The 19587-nt window shown below is 53.1% G+C and overlaps 10 protein-coding genes across 10 annotated transcripts, besides 4 other annotated features; 4 read left to right on the forward strand and 6 right to left on the reverse strand.

Moving 5' to 3' along the window:
- Positions 1-223: 223 nt before the first annotated feature.
- On the reverse strand, positions 224-1456 carry ACLA_067080 (uncharacterized protein; the record flags this gene model as incomplete). Its single annotated transcript, XM_001272497.1, has 2 exons — positions 224-1063; positions 1121-1456. 2 exons carry the CDS (start codon positions 1454-1456, stop codon positions 224-226), a joined length of 1176 nt encoding a protein of 391 aa, XP_001272498.1.
- A 746-nt stretch (positions 1457-2202) lies between these two features.
- Positions 2203-3688, reverse strand: ACLA_067090 (pantothenate transporter; the record flags this gene model as incomplete). The annotated part of the gene is made up of 2 exons (XM_001272498.1): positions 2203-3042; positions 3107-3688. The coding sequence occupies 2 exons, from the start codon at positions 3686-3688 to the stop codon at positions 2203-2205; spliced, it is 1422 nt and encodes a 473-aa protein (XP_001272499.1).
- An 833-nt stretch (positions 3689-4521) lies between these two features.
- Positions 4522-6372, forward strand: ACLA_067100 (fatty-acid amide hydrolase; the record flags this gene model as incomplete). Its single annotated transcript, XM_001272499.1, has 5 exons — positions 4522-4826; positions 4847-5262; positions 5321-5929; positions 5978-6166; positions 6221-6372. 5 exons carry the CDS (start codon positions 4522-4524, stop codon positions 6370-6372), a joined length of 1671 nt encoding a protein of 556 aa, XP_001272500.1.
- A 243-nt stretch (positions 6373-6615) lies between these two features.
- Positions 6616-7473, forward strand: ACLA_067110 (uncharacterized protein; the record flags this gene model as incomplete). The annotated part of the gene is made up of 1 exon (XM_001272500.1): positions 6616-7473. The coding sequence occupies one exon, from the start codon at positions 6616-6618 to the stop codon at positions 7471-7473; it is 858 nt and encodes a 285-aa protein (XP_001272501.1).
- Positions 7292-7322: a microsatellite.
- A 270-nt stretch (positions 7474-7743) lies between the features above and the next one.
- Positions 7744-7783: a microsatellite.
- Positions 7744-7784: a microsatellite.
- Positions 7785-7975: 191 nt separating this feature from the next.
- ACLA_067120 (FAD-binding oxidoreductase) lies at positions 7976-9894 on the forward strand (the record flags this gene model as incomplete). The annotated part of the gene is made up of 3 exons (XM_001272501.1): positions 7976-9530; positions 9584-9759; positions 9823-9894. 3 exons carry the CDS (start codon positions 7976-7978, stop codon positions 9892-9894), a joined length of 1803 nt encoding a protein of 600 aa, XP_001272502.1.
- A 363-nt stretch (positions 9895-10257) lies between these two features.
- Positions 10258-11932, reverse strand: ACLA_067130 (cytochrome P450; the record flags this gene model as incomplete). The annotated part of the gene is made up of 3 exons (XM_001272502.1): positions 10258-10438; positions 10490-11510; positions 11557-11932. 3 exons carry the CDS (start codon positions 11930-11932, stop codon positions 10258-10260), a joined length of 1578 nt encoding a protein of 525 aa, XP_001272503.1.
- Positions 11933-12202: 270 nt separating this feature from the next.
- On the reverse strand, positions 12203-14217 carry ACLA_067140 (general amino acid permease (agp2); the record flags this gene model as incomplete). The annotated part of the gene is made up of 8 exons (XM_001272503.1): positions 12203-12644; positions 12695-12778; positions 12830-13213; positions 13262-13516; positions 13566-13673; positions 13724-13832; positions 13880-13987; positions 14037-14217. The coding sequence occupies 8 exons, from the start codon at positions 14215-14217 to the stop codon at positions 12203-12205; spliced, it is 1671 nt and encodes a 556-aa protein (XP_001272504.1).
- Positions 14218-14553: 336 nt separating this feature from the next.
- On the reverse strand, positions 14554-16353 carry ACLA_067150 (Zn(II)2Cys6 transcription factor; the record flags this gene model as incomplete). Its single annotated transcript, XM_001272504.1, has 3 exons — positions 14554-15420; positions 15468-16242; positions 16304-16353. 3 exons carry the CDS (start codon positions 16351-16353, stop codon positions 14554-14556), a joined length of 1692 nt encoding a protein of 563 aa, XP_001272505.1.
- Positions 16354-16758: 405 nt separating this feature from the next.
- ACLA_067160 (agmatinase) lies at positions 16759-18059 on the forward strand (the record flags this gene model as incomplete). The annotated part of the gene is made up of 4 exons (XM_001272505.1): positions 16759-16849; positions 16910-16995; positions 17048-17741; positions 17791-18059. The coding sequence occupies 4 exons, from the start codon at positions 16759-16761 to the stop codon at positions 18057-18059; spliced, it is 1140 nt and encodes a 379-aa protein (XP_001272506.1).
- A 796-nt stretch (positions 18060-18855) lies between these two features.
- On the reverse strand, positions 18856-19434 carry ACLA_067170 (GNAT family N-acetyltransferase; the record flags this gene model as incomplete). The annotated part of the gene is made up of 1 exon (XM_001272506.1): positions 18856-19434. One exon carries the CDS (start codon positions 19432-19434, stop codon positions 18856-18858), a length of 579 nt encoding a protein of 192 aa, XP_001272507.1.
- A 151-nt stretch (positions 19435-19585) lies between these two features.
- Positions 19586-19587: part of a microsatellite that runs on past the window's edge.

Genomic DNA, 19587 nt, shown 5'->3' on the forward strand with positions numbered 1-19587 from the left:
GACAGGTGGCACTCCCAGAACTTGTTAGTAGTCTGATGTCAGGCTGGAATAAATTCAACTTGCTGCGGTACAGCCCCCCGGATGCTCAGACACGGTCTCTATCATGGTTCAAAGGGCTTCAACCACCCGGCTAAGCTTACAGCAGCTGCTTTTGAACTAGAATTTTTAATATCATTTGCCTGTCATAGATAGTATAGATTATTCTCCTGTTCCATATCAATTACTACGACACCGCCTCCAAAATCGACAGCAAGCTCGTCGCCGTCGCCACGGCTTCTGTCCCCTTGACGTCCTTCGCCGGGGGATAACTGGATCTCACCAGCCGCGCCAGCTGCGCTGCCAGCAGATGCTCGCGGAACTGGATATCCAGTCCTCCCACCATATGAATCGAATGCGCGGCCCCATTGGCACCCCCCTTCTCTCCCCAGCACAGCCTCGCCCCCACCGTCTCATCCTCCATCTTCCCCGTCTTGCTCCCCTCCTTCTTCCACACCCTCTTGGTCTCGTAAAGCGTCTCCCACGCAAACGGCTTGAAGAAGCCCCCTTTGCCATCCTCCCGTCCATCCTTCCAGACGAATTTGCGCCCGCCGTACTCGAACCGTCGTGGAGCCCAGTCTTTCCGATGTGCTTCCCGGTCGGGGATCTCGGTGATATTGCCGATATCCGGGATCGTGCTGGTGATCAGTCTGAAGCTGCCGCCGGCCGTCTTGCGAATCCGGACGCTCACGGCACCGATTTGCGGAAGAAACTCGCCTGCGCGTCGGAGTACCGCTTCGGTGATGGGCTCCACGTTACTCCAGAGGGCTTGCAGGGCATATAGCGTGTGTGTGTTGGTCTCGTCTTTGACGAAGAACCAGTGCGAGCGGACGCCGAGGTCAACTAGCTCCGAGGAGTGAGTGATGCGGTAGGTGATGGGTGGTGCTGAGGGGAGTGATGTGGAAAAGAATGGGATCTGAGAAGAGTCGGAGTCGAGGAAGGGAAGCAGATGAGATGGAGGTGTGACAGTGTCTCCCTCTGGGGCTGCAATTTCATTCTTGCGATGCTTATGAAGGTCTCTCCGGATCTACCAGCATTATTTGCTCAGCGGTGCATGGCGAGAAGAAAAGCGCTCGATCCTCACCTGCGACAACGTCCAGTGGCCTTCCTCCTCCTTTTCTAGCTCCTCCATTGCATCCAGAACTGTCGGCGGCAGGACGATCCCATCAAAACTGCCCTTCTGTTGGAGGCGCTCTAGATACGCAAGTCGCTCACGGTGCACTTCCACCTGCCGCTCAAACATCTTGCGGTTGACTTTGCGCACATTCATTTTCTTGAACGTGGTGGCTGCTTTGCTCAGTATCTCCACGGCGCTTTGATAGATCCTAATCGCCCCTTCGTAGTCTCCTTCGCGCTCCAGGATAAACGGGCGTGCGGACAATCGATAGATGTCATTATTGGTGTCGATTTTTTCGGCCATTGTGGTAGAGACAATTCAATATTATCGGCTGAGTTTACATTGAACAGCAGAACAAGTGGCGATTCCTACAATTATATATCTCATGTCACGATCCTATCCCCTCAACCCTTTTGGTTTCACCATGCTCTGCTATACTTCAAGATACAGCCGGGTCAATGGCTTTTGCCAAGCTGGAATACGCCTGCCAAGTAATCCTCCAGGCTCACTGCAACTTCCGGCTTTGCTAGGCAGCCTGAAACTGGAAGCTGCGGTCAGATTGACAATCCAAGAAAGTGGTGGCTCTCCTGGCACTAGGATCAGAGGATGACAGTTAAGCTCTTTAGGATATGGGCCTCTCCACATCATCGCCGAGATGGCCAGCAAGGCGAGGCCATGGCCTTCTCATAGTCTCAATCACGGGGTCATTGGCCAAGCCATCGGTTATCGATGCCATTGACAGGGCTATCGCTTATAATTACCACTCTTGAGTGCTTGGCGAGTCAGATAGGCCCCGCTGTACACAGCCTGGCGTGCCCGGTGTACGAACTGTGGAGTCAGGAAGCATGCATTGAATCAGGGAATGACTCGCGCACGTGGTGAAAAGAGCAGATGATGCTTGTCAGGCTGTTGAAACTTGAGAGGCTGGGCACATTTGGACATGGAACGGGGTTACATTATGGAACTGGCTGGGGCTCTACGGAGTAGATATAGGCGGATGAATATACCCTCAAAACAACAGTACGTATCAAGATTCAACCGAGGCCCAATCACGCCTCCACTATCCTCTCCTGCATGATCTTTGCATCTGCATCCACTGTCATCCCTTCCTCTTCCTCTTCTCTCTCCTCCTCTTTAACCGTAATCCAGAGAATTCCCGTCGTCCAGAATAACAACCCAACTGACACCCCAATCATCGCCCACATGCCCCGAGTGTACTTGGGCGCATCGGTGACCGAGTAGAAGTACAGACTCCACCAGGTGTTAAACGCCGTACTGCCCGTGTTCATACTGGCGATGACCACGCTCCTCAGCCGCGCGTTCTGGCGCCTCATCACGTCGTTGCACCATGCGAAGAACGTCGCCTGGCAGGCATACACGGAGCCAGCCCAGTAGTATGCTGCGAAGACGGTCGCTGTGGACTCGAACCGGGTCAGAATCATAGACGAGGTGATGATCCCCGTGATACCGATCCAGAAGCCGACGAGGTACCGCTTGCCACCCAGGTAATCCGTCAAGACGGCCCAAAAGAGGGTCGAGATGATGCCCACGGCCGGAACGCCGGTCGGGTAGTTGTTTAGTTGTGGGATGGTGTACCGATGCGTCGGGTGCGCCTTCATGTACATGGACAGCAGGGCGTTGGTGGAGAATGCCTCCGTTGCGCCGGCGATGATCCACAGCCCCACGAAGGCGTACCAGTGCCAGCTCCGGAAGATAGACTTGAAGAAGGATAGGTTCAGGGAAGCGTTGACAGCGCTGCTTTCGGGCATCCGCGCAATCGCCAGTGCTCGCTCGGAAGGCGTGAGGTATGGCGCTTTAGTAGTAGTTGGGACGTCGGGGAAGAAGAGGTAACCATATATGGCGATAGGGATTGTCATGACACCATCAATCTGCAGTTACCCAATCAGGACCGTCGTACCATAGTAGCAAATGATGATAAACGGAGAGACTCACGATGAAGAGCCACCGCCAGCCCGAAAGGCCATGTATTCCATCCATCGACGAATGAATGGCCGTCTGCAAAAAGCCGCCAAACATCGTACCAGCAAGCCCTGAGGCAGTAAACATTCCACTGCGTTTTCCCAGCTCCTTCTCCGTATACCATGACCCCAGGATGTAATGAGTGCCAACGAAGCTGCTCGATTCCGCCACACCGAGAAAGAAGCGAATCGCCATGATATCTCGGGGCTTGGTGACCGCCGCAGTGACCATGGTCAATCCTCCCCAGAGAACCATCATGGCTGGCAGGAAGATCCGAGGAGGAATATAGGTCAGAGCCAGATTCGATGGCACTTGGCCAACAATGAATCCCACTGCAAAGACCGTGCCGATCACATTGATCTCATTCCCGCGGAAGTCCAACTCTTCCTTCATTCCCGAGACATAGGCGTTCATGAGATTGGATCGGTCCAGGAAGTTGGCGAAGAAGCACAGGCAGCAGAACGTCAAGATGAAAAAGTCGAGTTTGCGAAGGAGCTTCGCCTCGCCCGGCACGCTCTCATGGCCTTTCAGGTAGGCGAGGAACTGGGAGAACATGGTTCGCCACGAAGAGTAATTGGCTCAAACAGTTGGAAATTCGGTGGTAATCGATCGGAAAAGGCTCGTGTCCTCTCCTCTCAGGACGTACCCTTTAGGAAGGGAATGAGATGTCTCCATCTTCGCCATGCTCTTCCTTTTAAACAGAGATCCTTGCGATATCACGTCTGACCTTTGAGTTCTGACGTGATAAGAGCCATGTAGCTGTCGTCGGGCAAACATATGAGGTGTGCCTTTCCTGAGACTGATAGTCAGATAATGTACACCGAAGATAGGAATAGCTACGAATAGTCACGGATCAATCTGACGAGCCCTAAGTCTTGACAGTGCTTGAGGTCCCCTGATCGGTCTCAGTTACCAGTAAGCGATTGGCGGAAATGCCGGCTCAATCTATCAAAAAATCGCTTCCAGACATCTATGCGACACATCTTCAGGGAACATTGGACGTATATCGTCAAAATCGTCGTACTCTGCAGCTTTCTATAGGCGCTGTAACCGAGATATGTCCTAATCTTCGGCGCTGATTGCTCCATGACTTGGCAACGGCATATCGCCATCCCGACTGCTTATCGACTCACGATGGACCAATCCGGCGCCACGTCACTTGGGAGATAGGCGAATTAACCGAATGAGTCGACTGGAAACTATCGGGGGTTCTGTTGACACTGGGTAGCTTAAGCCTTGACCATGTGTGGTCCGTCGCCCCGCCCTATCGGGTAGCTGTTCGTGGGCAATGCATGCAACTCTACTTAAGATCATATCAAACCGTGGATGGTCTGTCTCTACAGCACTTTCTAATCTCTCTATCAAAAGTTCGTGCGCCAATCTGAAGTATGACAGTCCAGCCTTGGGAGAGTATCTCGGCCAAGAAGCGCCAGGCTCTGGCACAGGCTATTCCTCCGGAATGGCTGATTCCAGCTGATATCCTCCCGCCTGATGACCAGGCCGATGTGACAACCTTCCTCCACGAGTCCGGCTGGTTCACCGACAGAGAGTTGGAGATTCTCGACACGCCGTCGCAGAAGATTCTGGCGGAGATCGCTTCCCAGTCCTGGACTTCGGAAGAGGTCACCCGAGCCTTCTGCAAAGCCGCCGCTGCTGCTCAACAACTGGCAAGTTCACGCCAACCCATCACTTCGTGAATGTATGCTGATGAAGACAGATCAATTGCTTGACGGATTTCTTCTTCGAAGAGGCCATTGCCCAGGCAAAGGAGCTGGATGAGTCTCTCCGAACAACTGGAACGATCAAGGGCCCCTTCCATGGGCTCCCAATCTCTATCAAAGATAACTTCAACATGATCGGCAAGGACTCGACAATCGGACTGGCCTCGCTGGCCGATCAGCCCGCAACGTCGAACAGTGTCCTAGTAGACATACTTGTCAAAGCAGGAGCGGTGCTGTACGTCAAGACCAATATCCCCACCGCCATGATGATGGGAGAATCAGTCAACCACGTCTTTGGGCGCACTGTGAGTCCGCTGAACCGGAATATGACTTCAGGCGGGTCTTCAGGTGGTGAGTCCGCTCTTGTTGCGTTCGGAGGCAGTCGTCTGGGTGTAGGAACAGACATCGGTACGTTTTCTTCTCTAACTCACCCACTGTGGAAAGATACATTCTCATTTGGCTGCAGGTGGCTCCCTCCGCATTCCGGCCGCATGTACTGGGATTTTCACTATTCGTCCCTCGTTTGGGCGCTTCCCCAGTGCGCTGGTCCGCGCTGGGCTAGCAGGCCAGGAAAGTATCGTCAGCGTAGCTGGACCAATGGCTCGTACTCTAGACGAGATTGTCTTCTGGTCCAAGACGGTGATAGACTATGCACCCTGGCTGCTAGACCCCAAGTGCTTGCCGATTCCCTGGCGGACGGTCCAGCTGCCGCAACGGTTGAGGATTGGTGTCCTGTGGCACGATGGGATTGTTGCACCGACGCCCCCGGTTGCGCGTGCATTGAAGGAGGTGACCGGGAAGCTCGAGAAGGCGGGTCACGAAGTCGTCACCTGGAAGAATACCGATTATATTGAGCTACTGACGGTGACTGGGCGTATGTTCCTTGCGGATGGCGGCAAGTCCATCAAGAAACTGCTCGAGCCCACAGGGGAGCCCTTCCCGGCGGAGATGAAGCCCTTTGAAGCTGCGCAGGAGATTGGCGTCCACGATCTGTGGCAGTTGCATGTGGAGCGAACTCGGCTAGCCCAGGCGTTTTTGAATCGGTGGAACGAGAGCGGTATTGATGCTATCCTGTGTAAGTGTTGTCCTTTCAATGCGTCGACATTCGACTAAAGAAAAACAGGCCCGACAACCCCGTACAGTTCGGCGCCCAATGGCAAGTTCGCATATGGCGGATACACGACGATATTCAACGCTTTGGACTATAGCGCCGTCTCGTTCCCTTGTGGCGTGCACGCTGATCGGGAAGTGGATGCTCCATATGCGGACCATAAGAGCCTCTCCGAGTTGGACACCAAGGTGCAGTCGGACTGTAAGTGAAGGGACGCTCCCCTGGCCATATTGATAACTGCTAACTCGTGAGAAGACGATGCGCAGGCTGTGCATGGAGCGCCTGTGAGCCTTCAATTGGTAGGACGCCGCCTGGAAGAGGAGAAGGTCCTGGCGATGACGGATGTTATCCTGCAAGCTATTTCGAAGGCCTCTGATTGTAACGGCCTTGCTGAGCTATGTAGATAGCTCCTCCTATAGACATATACTGACGCTGGTCATCCACAATCGATTCGAGATGAGCGGCCATCTCCGCTCGGCGAGAGGAAATTACCACTCCTCTTCCGTCTTTCTGGTTTGCTGGATATATTAAAAAGGTGCCTGAACCGGCTCCAGCCCGTATTTGTCGAATATTCGTGGTGAATGCCAAGTGGCTTGGCTGGCGATGGCTCATCCTCACTGGTTCTGGATAGACAGAATACGAGGATCAGCATGTCTAGCTTCAAACACCAAGAGAATCAGCAGTTGGAACTTCGGTCGCGTTTCATCTGTCCGCCTCGCGAGGAAGAAAAAGGCAGAATCCCCAGATTTCATGAACGTGTCAATCTTCGCTGCAAGTTCCATCGTCATTCTGTGCCAGCAACCTCCACTCCTTCTCCCACTGTGTTACTTCCCAATCGCAACATGAAGTGGTCGACTCTCCTCCCTGTGGCCATCTCGGTCTCGCTCATCCCAGCTGCATTGGCCTGGGAAGTCTCCTGGACAGACGCCAACGGCAAGAAACAGCAGGAGTCTGGCCATGGCCCCAGCGACTGCATCCAGATCGACAACCCCGCGGGCAATCTGTTCAAGATCGATGCGCAGAACGAAAACGACATCAACATGCTGCTCTTTACCAACGATCAATGCTCAGGCGAGGCCGCCGGCATGGCGACCCAGGTCTTCTCGAAGGAATCGTCGCAGCATCTCCTCGGCTTCCAGGTCGTGAGTCTCTCGTCCACGACCGGCTCCACGGGCGCGACCAAGACCGCCTCCAACTCGACCGCTGAGTCCACGGGGAAAACCACGGCGACGTTAAACAGCGCCTCTGCGACGACGTTTCCCTCCTCACAGAGTCAGTCGCCTACCGTGGGCGCCGACGAATCCATGACTCTTTTGCCGATCATGTCCACCACCACCACCCCCGCCATCACCACCACATCCACGACGTCTGAAGCGACTTCTTCGGCCGGTTCATCTACCGGAGTGAGTGCCTCGAGCACGCCGACCAACAATGCCTCGCCGAAATTGGGGTCGGGGGTTGGTATTGTGGGGGCTGTGGGTGGATTTTTGGGGCTGATGATGGTGTAATGGGATTCAATGGTAGTAGTTATTTGAGGGATGTTGATAATTCTCTACTTTGAAGTCATCCTTCATACTAAGATCATTTTTCTCGTGTAAATCCGGTTTGGCCCACTCACTACTCCGTACTAACTACTAAATACTAAATACTAACTACTGGCAGAAGATGATCTGATATATGTCGTCGGCTCATTCGGAACGTCATGCTGTCATTATCGGCCGATATCGAATCCTGCAGCTTTCGTCCTTTTCTCTCGGTCTAACTGAATAATAATAATAATTATTATTATTATTATTATTATTATTATTATTATTATTATCTTCTAGCGTAACTGTAATTGTCTTTTCGGCCGACTGACAGGACAAGCATTTGCATTTGCAGATCCACCAGAGATTGTCTGAGGGAGAGACAGTCTAATTGCATCATCACATAAGTCTTAGGAGAGAGATATATATATAACACTTACACAGCATCCGGCAAATCTATCCCATAAATATATATTATATCCTCATGATGGCTTCACTACGCCCCCGTACACTCCCCTTGTCCGTCTCTCGATGTGTTCGTCCGCTTCCCAGGCGAACCACGACGGTCCCCCATCATCATGAACGCCTGCAATTACGAACGTTTACTACGGCAAGAAGATACAATCAGTCCAACCCAGGCCAGAATGCTGCCTACCAAGCCAAACCCCGATTCAACTCCATCCAACTCGTCCTTTCATCCTGTAAGGTCCCCTCCCCTTTCTTCCCCGTTCGTCTACCATGGCTAATAGATCCAGTAATCGTCGCTGCCGGCGTTGGAGGCTACCTCATCGGCCGGTCCGATCAACCACCCCCAACAACTCTCTCTGACAAATCGACCAGTCCTCTGGAAGACTGCCAGCCCCCGAACTACGACCTCACTCCCGAAAACTTGAAAGCCGCCTGCGCCGAGTTCGCCGAGATCATCGGCAAGGACAACGTCACGACCAACGCCGACTCCATGGGCTCCTACTCCGGCTCGGACTGGTCGTCGTACACCCCAACCGCAACCCAGAAGCCCTTTGTCGTCGTCAGTCCCGCCTCGACCGACGAGGTCTCGCGCATCATGAAAGTCTGCCATCGCCGTCGCATCCCCCTTACCGCCTACGCGGGCGGCACCAGCCTCGAGGGCCACTTCACCCCGACCCGCGGCGGCGTCTCCCTCGACCTCCAGCGCATGGACAATATCCTCGCCCTGCACAAGGATGACCAGGACGTCCACGTGCAGGCCGGCGTGGGCTGGGAGGATCTGAACGCCCAGCTCGCCAAGGACGGTCTGTTCTTCCCGCCGGATCCCGGCCCCGGTGCGCGCATCGGCGGTATGGTCGGCACAGGCTGCTCAGGCACTAACGCCTACCACTACGGCACCATGCGGGACTGGGTGCTGTCGCTCACGGTGGTGCTGGCGGACGGCACCGTCATCCAGACCCGGCAGCGGCCACGCAAGTCCAGCGCGGGGTATGACCTCACCCGTTTATTTATCGGGAGCGAGGGCACGCTGGGCATCGTGACCGAGGCCACGTTGAAGTTGACCCCGAAGCCAAAGAATGAGCGCGTGGCCATCGCGTCGTTTCCGTCGATCCAGGACGCCGCCGGCTGTGTGGCGCGGGTGGTGGAAGAAGGGGTGAACATCGCGGCGGTGGAGCTCCTGGACGACGTGCAGATGAAGTGCGTGAATGCCGGGGGCGCGACCGAGCGTCACTGGGAGGAAAAGCCGACATTGTTCTTCAAGTTTGCGGGTACCAAGGCGGCAGTCGACGAGGAGGTGCGCATCGTCCAGGAACTGGTGAAGCAAGGCCGGGATACCAGCTTCGAATTCGCACGCAACGCCGGCGAGGCGGAGGAACTATGGAGCGCGAGGAAATACGCGCTCTGGAGTATCATGGAGCTGAAGAAGGATCCGAGTGAACATGTGTGGACGACCGATGTGGCTGTTCCCATCAGCAGACTCCCGGACATCATCCACCAGACGAAGGAGGATATCAACCGCAGTGGGTTGACGGGGGGGATTGTGGGACATGTGGGCGATGGCAACTTCCACGGTATGTCATTGAATTTTCCTATCGGCCGGGAACACTTACTAACCGATCGAAAGTGATGTTACTGTATAGCGAGAAGGTTCGCGATGTAGCCGAGAAGCTCGTCCATGACATGGTCGAGCGGGCGATTGAGATGGAGGGAACCATCACCGGCGAGCACGGTGTCGGCCTAGTGAAGAGGGATTTCCTACCCTCAGAGGTCGGACAGAAAACCGTCGACACGATGCGCCAGGTAAGGCCTCTTGAACGGGGAATGTGCTGTGGCCTCATGCTGACTGACCTGACCAATGTATAGGTGAAACAAGCCCTGGACCCGCTGTTGCTGCTCAACTGCGACAAGATCCTGCGCGTAGACCCTAGCTCGTAGCTGGCAATTGGACACTAAGAATGGATCACAGCTTGCCACAAATAGCTTCATCCCAAATTCAGACAAGAACAAGCTAGTCGGCGGTGTCGGGGGCCAACTCGATCTGTGGATGGTGGCAGCAACAGAGACACTGCGGCTACCGGACGACGGATATTGGTTTCTACGTGGAATGTTAGTCCTTGCGGATGTGTGATGACCAAAAAATTCTTGTACAGTATGTGTTCATGCGAATAAAATGCCTATTTATTCATATTCATCTATCTAGATCAATCATTGCTCTCAAGGAATCGCTCGACAATGACAACAAACTAACAGGCTAAAAAGAATAAATCTCAAAGGCGTATCCATCACCACCTATCACTCCTACTCCTTGACAAACTTCACCCAGCATACATGCTCTTCCATCCGCGGGAACTGCTCATCAGAAAACACCTCATACCGAGCCGTCACCCCTGGCGAAACTCCCTCGAACCCAGGCGTGATCTCTGTCTTGTACGTCCGATACACACTCGCCAGCAGAGTCGTCATCTCCGCCATGGCCAGACTATTGTTTCCTTAGCCTAGCGACCTACCGGAGGGGGTAGGAATCACTTACTGCATCCCAATACACATGCGTCCTCCGCTCGAAAACGCCCAGAACCACCGCTTCATCTCGGCGACTGCCTCCGCATCGCCCAGCCACCGATCCGGGTTGAACCGTGTCGGATCCTGGAATACCCGCGCGTTGCGGTGGAGGGTGTACGGGCTCATACTCACCACCGTTCCCTTCGGAATCGAATACCCATCGATGATTTGGTCGGTGTCTGCGAAGCGCGGCTCCGTCCCCGGTAGCGGCGCGAAGAGACGCAGCGTCTCCTTGATCACGGCGTCGAGGTAGGGCTGCTTATCTGCTGCGATGGCGCTCACGACCCGGTCGGTGGTGACTTCCTCGCCCAGGGAGCGCACCTCGGCGCGCAATTTGTCTTGAAAGATTTGGTTCTCTGGCTGCGACAGCGCGAACATCGCCCACATGCTGGTGTCGCTGGTCGTGTCGATGCCGGCGAGGAGGTGGTCGGCGCATTCGCTCGCTACGTCCAGATGGTCCATGGGGACTCCCTTGGGATCGGCTGTGCGGCCTGCGACGAGGAGCCGCTCCGCGATGGATGCATTCACATCGAGGCTCTCAGTAGTCGATTGGCTCAGATGCTCGGCGGCTGCGAGAGCGTGGGCGCGGATCCCTGTGTATGTTGATGGTTTGCGCATGGGCAGGAGGCCCAGGTCCGTGAGCAGGGACTCGAGCAGCCCGGTACGAGAGTACAGCCAGTTGGTCAGCGTGGGGAAATGGATGGTGAACCAGGACAGCTTGCGGCGATCAGGGTCCAGGATGTCGTCCAGCAACGATCGATCCTGAGATGCAGTCAAGGCAGTAGTCGCTCCCGCCGACTTTCCATAGAGGAACTTGGTGATCGCATCAATGGAAAAGTAGTGTAGAGCTGCGAAAATCTCCAGGCTGCCGTCTTTGGCTTCCTTCTCGATCAGATCCATGAACTGTCTGGCTTTTTCCTCAATCATGGAGGCATTGTTGGGCGACAGCACCGACGTCTTGGAGTAGGCGTGGTTCAGTAACTTCTTCCGAGCTACCTGGCTTTAGAATAGAAGCCCACTCAAGGCAAGGAAACATACCTCGGTGGTCCTTGGATGAAGCAAAACTAAACATCACCTGCTTGCCATATGCATCGAACATGCGATAGAAGGTGTCTCGTTGAAAAACAGTGCCGGCACCGTAGATCGTACGCAGCGCAGAGAGGCTGTTGAACGAGACTTCATTCGGCCCAATACGGACGGCATCGCCATATCTATCGTGCAAGGTCTTCATATACCGAGTCCGGGTGCCACGGTAGTCTTCGTATGCAAGACGCCATTTTGTGATGGCAAACAGCTTAGGGCCGGGAATGGATCGGAGGGGCGATTGAAAGAGATTGATGAAGACTTTGCCAATGAGATATAGAAGGGAGAGAGACACTCCCAGTAGAAAGGACTTAACCATATAGCTCTCCATAGTCAGTGATTGTAATGGTTAGACCAAGTATCAGGAACATGACTCTGCTTTCTTATATCTACAGTTCTATCCGCCCCAATCACAGCGATAAATAAATCAGAACGGCAACCGTCAGCGAAAGCATGAAAGAGCGATAAGCGAAAGGACATGATAAGCGTTGAATTGTGCATCATGAAGCCATCAGGTAATATCAAACACGAAAAGGTAGGGATATCAGAATACATCAGACGATTTCCATTGACTAACAGATAGAGAGATACAGACTATCTCTCACATTGGCACAACCTTCAGCAGAATCTTTTCAAATCTTCCAACCGGCTTCTCCTCCAGCATCATCTCATACGCCTCGATCTCATTCTTGGCCTCTCCGAGTCCTAGATCCACTTCCATCGGCTTCAGATACTTGGTCTTCTTGAAGATTTTCCATCCCAGGAACATCACCACGTAGAACGCCAGCATCGAATAATTCAGGAAGAAATACTTGATGCTCCAATTGTTGGGCATGTCTACAAACACATCGAAGCCCAAGAGCAGCGTGAGAAGGACAGTGCTGGTGACTGCGATGTACGAGGTGTAGGGCTGGAATCTGCCCTTGTAGGGAAGCGTATTCCGGTCGACACCCTGAGCCTTCATCGCGCGGTAGAAGTGAATGTATGTCAGGCTCACGGAGAAGTGATTGAGTAGCTGATTTGCCGTAATGAGGATCACAAGGCTGCGTACTGTGAGTATAGATCCAGGAAAATGAGGAAAAGACAAGCATACTAGTTCATCACCTTGGCCGAGCTTTCCGAAACTTGCAAGAGAGCGAGAAGACAAACCGACAACGAGGCAAACAGAGCCCAGATCCTTTGGAAGTTAGCAAAATAGATCGAACGAGAATGAGAAGAAAGCACATACGGAATTCCGTTCTTCGTGCAATGAGCAAAGAACCGTGGCGCCTTGCCGTCCGTCGCCATGCCATGCAACGTCCGTGTCGCTGAAAAGAGCAGCGCATTTCCAGCACTGACCAGCGAGATCATGATTCCCGCGTTGACCACGCTGCCCAGTCCGGCAATCCCCAGATTCTGCATCGAGATCACGTACGGAGAGGCCGCGCCCGTCGAGATTCCTTCTCCGAGAAGACGCGCAAGTGTAGGGTCATTGTATGGCAGGACGATGCCGACGCAGAGAGCGCCTCCGACGAAGAAGAGCAGAACGCGGACGAGGAAGGTCTTGTAGGCGCGGCGGATGACTTTCCGGGGGTTATGGGTTTCGGCGGCAACCATGCTCAGATACTCCGGTCTATCAAGTCAGTCGCTGTCGCTGGCAAGCAGATGGTGTGAAACTCACCCGCAGAAAGTGAAGCCTGCCTGAACCATAGCCGCTATCACGCCGCAGAACTTGCCACTTGATCCGCTGACAAGATACTCGGCAAATGCCCCAGGCTGATTCCAATGTCTGAATCCGTAAGCGTCATGTTGGGGATTGCCGCCGACCATCGTGATGAAGGTGTAGAACGTGAGGCCGAGCGCGAGCAGGACTTTGAAGATTCCGATATAGAACTCTGCAGCGCCGAACCAACTGACGGAGACCACATTGAGAATGCTATACAGTTGTTAGTAGCCCGACATCACGGCGAATGAGAGAAACCAACAGGTAGATCACCATCATGATAACCACCACTGCAGCAGCCGGCATCACGTCCGTCCAATAGCCGATCATCAGACTCAAGGCGACGATCTCAAATGGAACGAGAAGGGCCCTATTTCATTGGTCAGCACTGCACCCGTTCCTACCATTATGGAGACAAACATGTTCAAGAAGTAATTCCAGCCCATGGCGAACCCTAATGCACCATCCACCCACTTCGAAGCAAAGGTGATGGTGGCACTGGGGACAGGCATATACGACACCATTTCCCCTACGACAGTGAGTTGATGCTTCACAGGGCAAGGATGAGTCTCCTACCGTAGCATTCATTGACACAGAGCACGCATGCACCCCAGATGGCAAATCCCAGAAAGAGGCCTGCCGGCCCCGCTTTGGGCAAAGCGGTTCCTATTGACACGAAGATGGCTGCAGAGGTTAGTAGACCACCTTCCCATGGACCACGGACAGGACCTACATGTGCCGATGGCAGCAGAGAGGGCAAAGAGTTGAACCTCCTTCACCCCAAGCTTCCGCTGCAGATGCTGGGATCCAGAGGCGAGCGAGTCGGAGACCCCCTGCTCCTGGTCCGTGATGACACTGCTACTGGTCGACTTGACATCTGGAGGACCTTTTTCGAGGACTCGAGAGGCAGACATGGTGAGAACAATGACTATCTTGAAAGTGTAATGGGCAAATGAAGTGGTTTGAAGGTTGCATCGTGAAATCTCGATGTAGATTTATAGTCCTTTTGTCTCGTAGGTAGTCAGTATACTCGTGGTTTGATAAGAGAAGTATAGAGTTCGGTCAGTGTCATTCGGCTCGCTGACTATTTCCATTATTATTCCTTCTTATCCTTATCTTCGAGGGATCTTGGCATGTCTGGTTTAGTCGGAGCGTGCGTGGGATTTGGTATCAACATATGTCATTCAAATAGCTACTCATATACAGGTTATTCATCGTTCTTGTTCGTTTAAAGTCGTAGGCTCTCTTCCTTAACCGCCACTCATGACCCGCCGGCCTCTCCTTCCCAACACAGCCTTCCATTTGGGGCCCCTGTCGTAGGGATTTTCGTCCTGCCACACTTCCTGCACTACATCCCATAACGTGTGAATACTCCCAATGCAATATCGCTGGACCCCGATCCACCAGGCTCGCCACAGTGGCCGCTCTTCCAGTTCGGCCTCGCATGCAGCGATAAACCCTGGCCAGACGATCGGGGCCATGGCATTCCAGCCAATCTGACTACCATGTGACGATTTGAGAGCCTCCGCAGCTAGCAAATTGGATACACAGATCTTGTTGTAGTGGCGCAGAACCGAGGCCGAGCGGACATGGGTGAGGGTGTGAAAATAGATAACCACTGCAGCGTGGAAAGCGAGGATGTGGCAGCTGACCAGCGAGAGAGTTTGGTAGTCACCGTCTGGAACAGAGGACAGAGGCTCGTCCGAGATGGACCAGGTGAGAAGGGCTCGATCTAGAGCGGCGCAGACTTCCTCGAGCGAGGGCGGAAGGGGAAGGTTATGAACCTCGTAATAGCAGAGATGTTGGGAGAGAAGAATGGCCAGGCTCATGTAGCTGGCTAACGTTGCGGTGGTGCCGTATGTGAATTCCAGACTGTGATTGTCGGGCAGAAAGGGAGATATCCGTAGTAGATGGTCAATTGAAACTGATGGATGCTCTCTCCATGGCTTAGGTTCCAGGTACGGGTTGGTGGATCGGGATAAGGTGCTCATGAACGAGCAGATGGTCAATAGCTGATCGTGTCGTGAGGAACAAAGCTGGCTGTTCTGTAGGGACAATCGCAGCTTTTCGCAGCCTTCGAGGTGGATCCAGAACTCGGTCATGCTGCCTTCCATGAGCTTATCAGTTAGTTAGAATTCCATAGTAGATCCTTGCATTTGCCTACATCGATCGACACCATGGAGAGCATGGCCGACATGGTCGTGTGGTAGTCCGCTGCACTTTCTCCCTCTGCAAGCGACTTTTGTAGACTCTCAACCGCTTTCAACCGATGTAATCGTCCCAGCCGCTGGTACCGTGGTATATCCGGTTGGTTTTGATGCATGTGAAATGCTGATACGGCCAGGAGAGCATGAAACAAGGCTGTGCCCCCCTGAGAGGAAGTCCCTCCTACTCCAACCACCCACCCGGACGCCGCAGCTTCCATCGCCCGGGGCACATAGATGGAACGGTATGGGTTCTGCGTGTGGCGCGCGGGCTGCAAAAGGTCGGCGACGACATGTATATAGTTGTCCATCAACTCGGCGACATCGGTGTCGATATACAGGGACATTTCGGGAGCGATCGTCGTCAGCTCCAGCCCCAGAGTTTCATTTGGCATCCCTGCAATATCGGGCTCACTAGATCCTTCGTTCGATGAACTCGGCATGTCATATTCATCTACCGTGAAGGCTGAAAACGCCCCGATGGTCCCTGCGCCGGCTTCACCCACGATCGCGTCCAGTTTCCCGAGCATGTCGTCGACCTCGACCAGGTCAATCTCCTGCGGTAGCCGGGGATCTTGGATCAGCATCGCTTTCCTTTTCACCGTACATGGTCGCTCACGGCCCTCGTCCATCCAGTACAGGTCGACATCATATCCTTCGCAGGACTCTCCGCACCGCGCACATTGTGGCCGATGATTGTCGCATTTGACCTTGCGACGACGACAAGTCCAGCATCTGCGAGTCTTTGTTAGTCATGGAAACCAATTTCAATTAATCATAAGATGGCCAAGCCTACCCAGCAAAAGTCTTGGTTTTGGCTACTTTACGGTGTAAGCGGGGCGGCATGGTTTATTCTGCAGCAGTGATTGTCATTATTTTTATCATTGATTCAGATGTATGGAGTGAGTCAGTGGAGAAGAAACGGTGCAGTAGTCATGATATGGGGGGAAAGCGAGCAGGTGTCAGCGATTATAGAGTCGTCCTCCGGGATCGGACCTCTTGAATCATGCATGATAAGAATTGATACTGATACATACTGTAGATATCATTATTCTTTCGGCTAGAAGCCTAGAAGACTAGTAGAGGCACTAGTTAGAGTCTAGCAGCTGTCAGCGAGATCTTATCGTGCAGTGATGGGGAATCAGCTCTATACACGAATATTGGAGACAGAAAAAAGGCATATATAATGGATTCTAACCAGGATTTGGAGACCTGTTCTTATCATCTTTCATTGACACCTACATCGCCATCATGAAGTTCTCTACATCGTCCCTCCTGCTGGCTTTGAGCCCGGCTGCCTACTCCTTGAACCTCGGGCCCGACTACCAGCATCCTATTGAGGGTATGTCGTGCAAGAACAAAAAAAGAAAATAGTTGATTGAATTGCTAACACACAAGTTAGACCTCGATAAAGACCTCCCTTTCTCCCAGCCCGTCACATTTGCCCACCTGGAATGGCAACGCTGTCTAGCCTCCTCACACAATACAGTATGGCTCTCCGATCTGATATTGCCCAGCCGAGCCCATCACTAATGAGCAGCCCCTCGATATTGCCATCTTGGGCTTCCCCTACGATACCAGCACCTCTTACCGTCCCGGCGCTCGCTTCGGACCTCGAGGCATTCGCGCTGGATCCTCCCGCGAGAAGAAGGGACGCAGCTACAACACTGTCTGGGGCGTGGATCCCTTCGAGGAAGAGCTGAGCATCGTCGACTGCGGTGATATTCCCATCACCCCATTCGACGCGGCGCATGCCTTCAAGCAGATGGAACAAGGATATCGACAGGTGCTGTACCATGAGACCAATGTTACCGAGGGATGGAAGCATCCCCGCATCATCAGTTTGGGTGGAGATCACTCGATCGTCCTGCCGATCCTGCGGTCGCTGAAGACGGTGTACGGCCCCATCTCGGTTATTCACCTTGACTCGCATCTCGATACATGGGATCCGTATGAGGGATACACCGGCATTGCGTCTGAGCAGTCGGCTATCACCCACGGAACCTTCTTCTGGCATGCCGCGCGGGAAGGATGTATCAACAAAGGGGCCAGTGTGCATGGTGGCCTGCGCACCAAGCTGTTTAGTCCCAAGGACTACGAGATCGATGAGCAAGTGGTCGGATTCCATCGCATTGAGGCGCATGAGATCGACATCATCGGCGTGGAAGGGATCATCAAGCGCACAGTTGACGTGGTCGGAGATAACCCGGTCTATCTCTCCATTGATATTGACGGTACGTCTCAGGTGGCCCTTCCTTCGACTGCAATACTGACCGTGGCCAGTTCTTGATCCAAGCATCGCTCCTGCTACAGGAACCCCCGAGTCCGGCGGTTGGACCACGCGCGAGCTGAAGCGCTATATCAAGGGACTGGAGAACCTGAACCTGGTCGGCGCAGATGTCGTCGAAGTCAGCCCTCCCTATGACTCGACAGCTGAGACCACTTCTGTCGCAGCCGCGGATCTCATCATTGATATCCTGGCGGCCATGGCGAAGAACAAGAAGGGGCTCCCTGCTGCGGGCGTGAAGACGGCAGTCAAGGATGAACTGTAATAGATTAAATGGAAAATATCTCAGAGACCGCACGACTTTTGATATAGAGTTGTATAATGTTCGATCGAACCGCTCTAGCTTCATAGGCATATAACATCATGCTTCCACCCCAATTTCCCCATTCTGGTCCCTCAATCGCCCTGTTGTACGGAATGAAATTGCTTGTTTTGAGTTAGTAATGCTGGTAGCCAGAATGCGTGACCACTTACCACCCAAAATGGATTCTCGTAGAGACTTTCTGCCAGGTTTCTCTAGAGGCGCATTTCTTAATCTTGTCGATTGGAATTTGTGCATATTCTGCTTCACCAAAGCTTTGTCGGATTGCCGACGTTTGGGAGGAGGAGGGGGAATAGCCAGATGCATGTCAGACGCAGTTCAAGTATGGATTATATGCTGGTCGGAATTAAAGGGCTCTTCCTGCCCATTTGCATACTGCCTACTTATATAGATCGCTCTGAATATCATGAATTCATATCATTTCAAACACGGCAACAGTCAGCGAGCCAGAGGAGTGGGGTTCTACCTTCCACGTCGAAAGAGCTCGAGGATTTGAATCATCCTTCTGCCCTTCGTCCGGGAGAAAAGGTGTATCTCGGAGGCTATCACTACATTGTGCGAGCGTTTGAGACTCTATAAAGCCAGATGGGTAGTGCATATATACTCAGGCGAAACAGAACTAGGCAACATCATGAATGCAGCGATGAATGAATGAACGAATAATAATGCGATAACTATCAGGAGACTGCTTGAAGGCTCTACACATGCTGTAGTTCCCTCAGAGCTGCCCATTCCCTTTTCAGAATCCCCATAACAAGCGATCCAAAAAGTGATTCTCCCTCATGCGTCCCTCCACCACAAACCCCACTTTCTGGTAGACCCTCAACGCTCTCTTGTTAAAGGAAAACGCCTCCAGCGCAACCCGATGCAGATTCGCGCGTCGGAAGGCGAAATCCAGGGCAAAATTCATCGCCTCGGTGCCGTGGCCTTTGTTGCGGTAGGGTTCGGCCAGCGAGATAGCTAGAAACGCATCGCGATGAATGCCGAGCGCTTCGGGATGCAGATCAAACAAGGCTACAAAGCCTATAGGGGTACCTTTGCTGGATGATGCTTGCGATGGTTGGTGGTCGGAGGATTCGATATTGGATTGTTCCGCTGTCGGTAGACAAATGATCGCCCCAAGGATATTGGTAGGGAAAACCCGCATATATTCTCTAACTGACTTGGCTGTTTGAGGCCGAATAATTGCCTTTGAGGATAGCCCCAAGTAGACAGGGTCAGAGCGAAGGCTGATCATAAAAGCGAGGTCTTCGTCGTTGTCTTCGACGGCTCGATAAACAAGGTTCTTGGACCTCCAAGCATCGCGAAGTGTATCCATCATGCAGGATGTCACTTTTGTGAAGATTGGCTACTACTACTAAGTAGAAAGGGAGAATACAATTTTAAAAGACATCCGTGTTGAGAAACCAACTGCTCTTCTCGTCAGCCTGATGTCCTTATTCTGACTTGGACAAATCACCAGCGAGGACCG

The sequence above is a fragment of the Aspergillus clavatus genome, genomic scaffold (assembly GCF_000002715.2).
Source record: "Aspergillus clavatus NRRL 1 1099423829799 genomic scaffold, whole genome shotgun sequence".
In the NCBI taxonomy this organism is placed as follows: Eukaryota; Fungi; Ascomycota; class Eurotiomycetes; order Eurotiales; family Aspergillaceae; genus Aspergillus; species Aspergillus clavatus.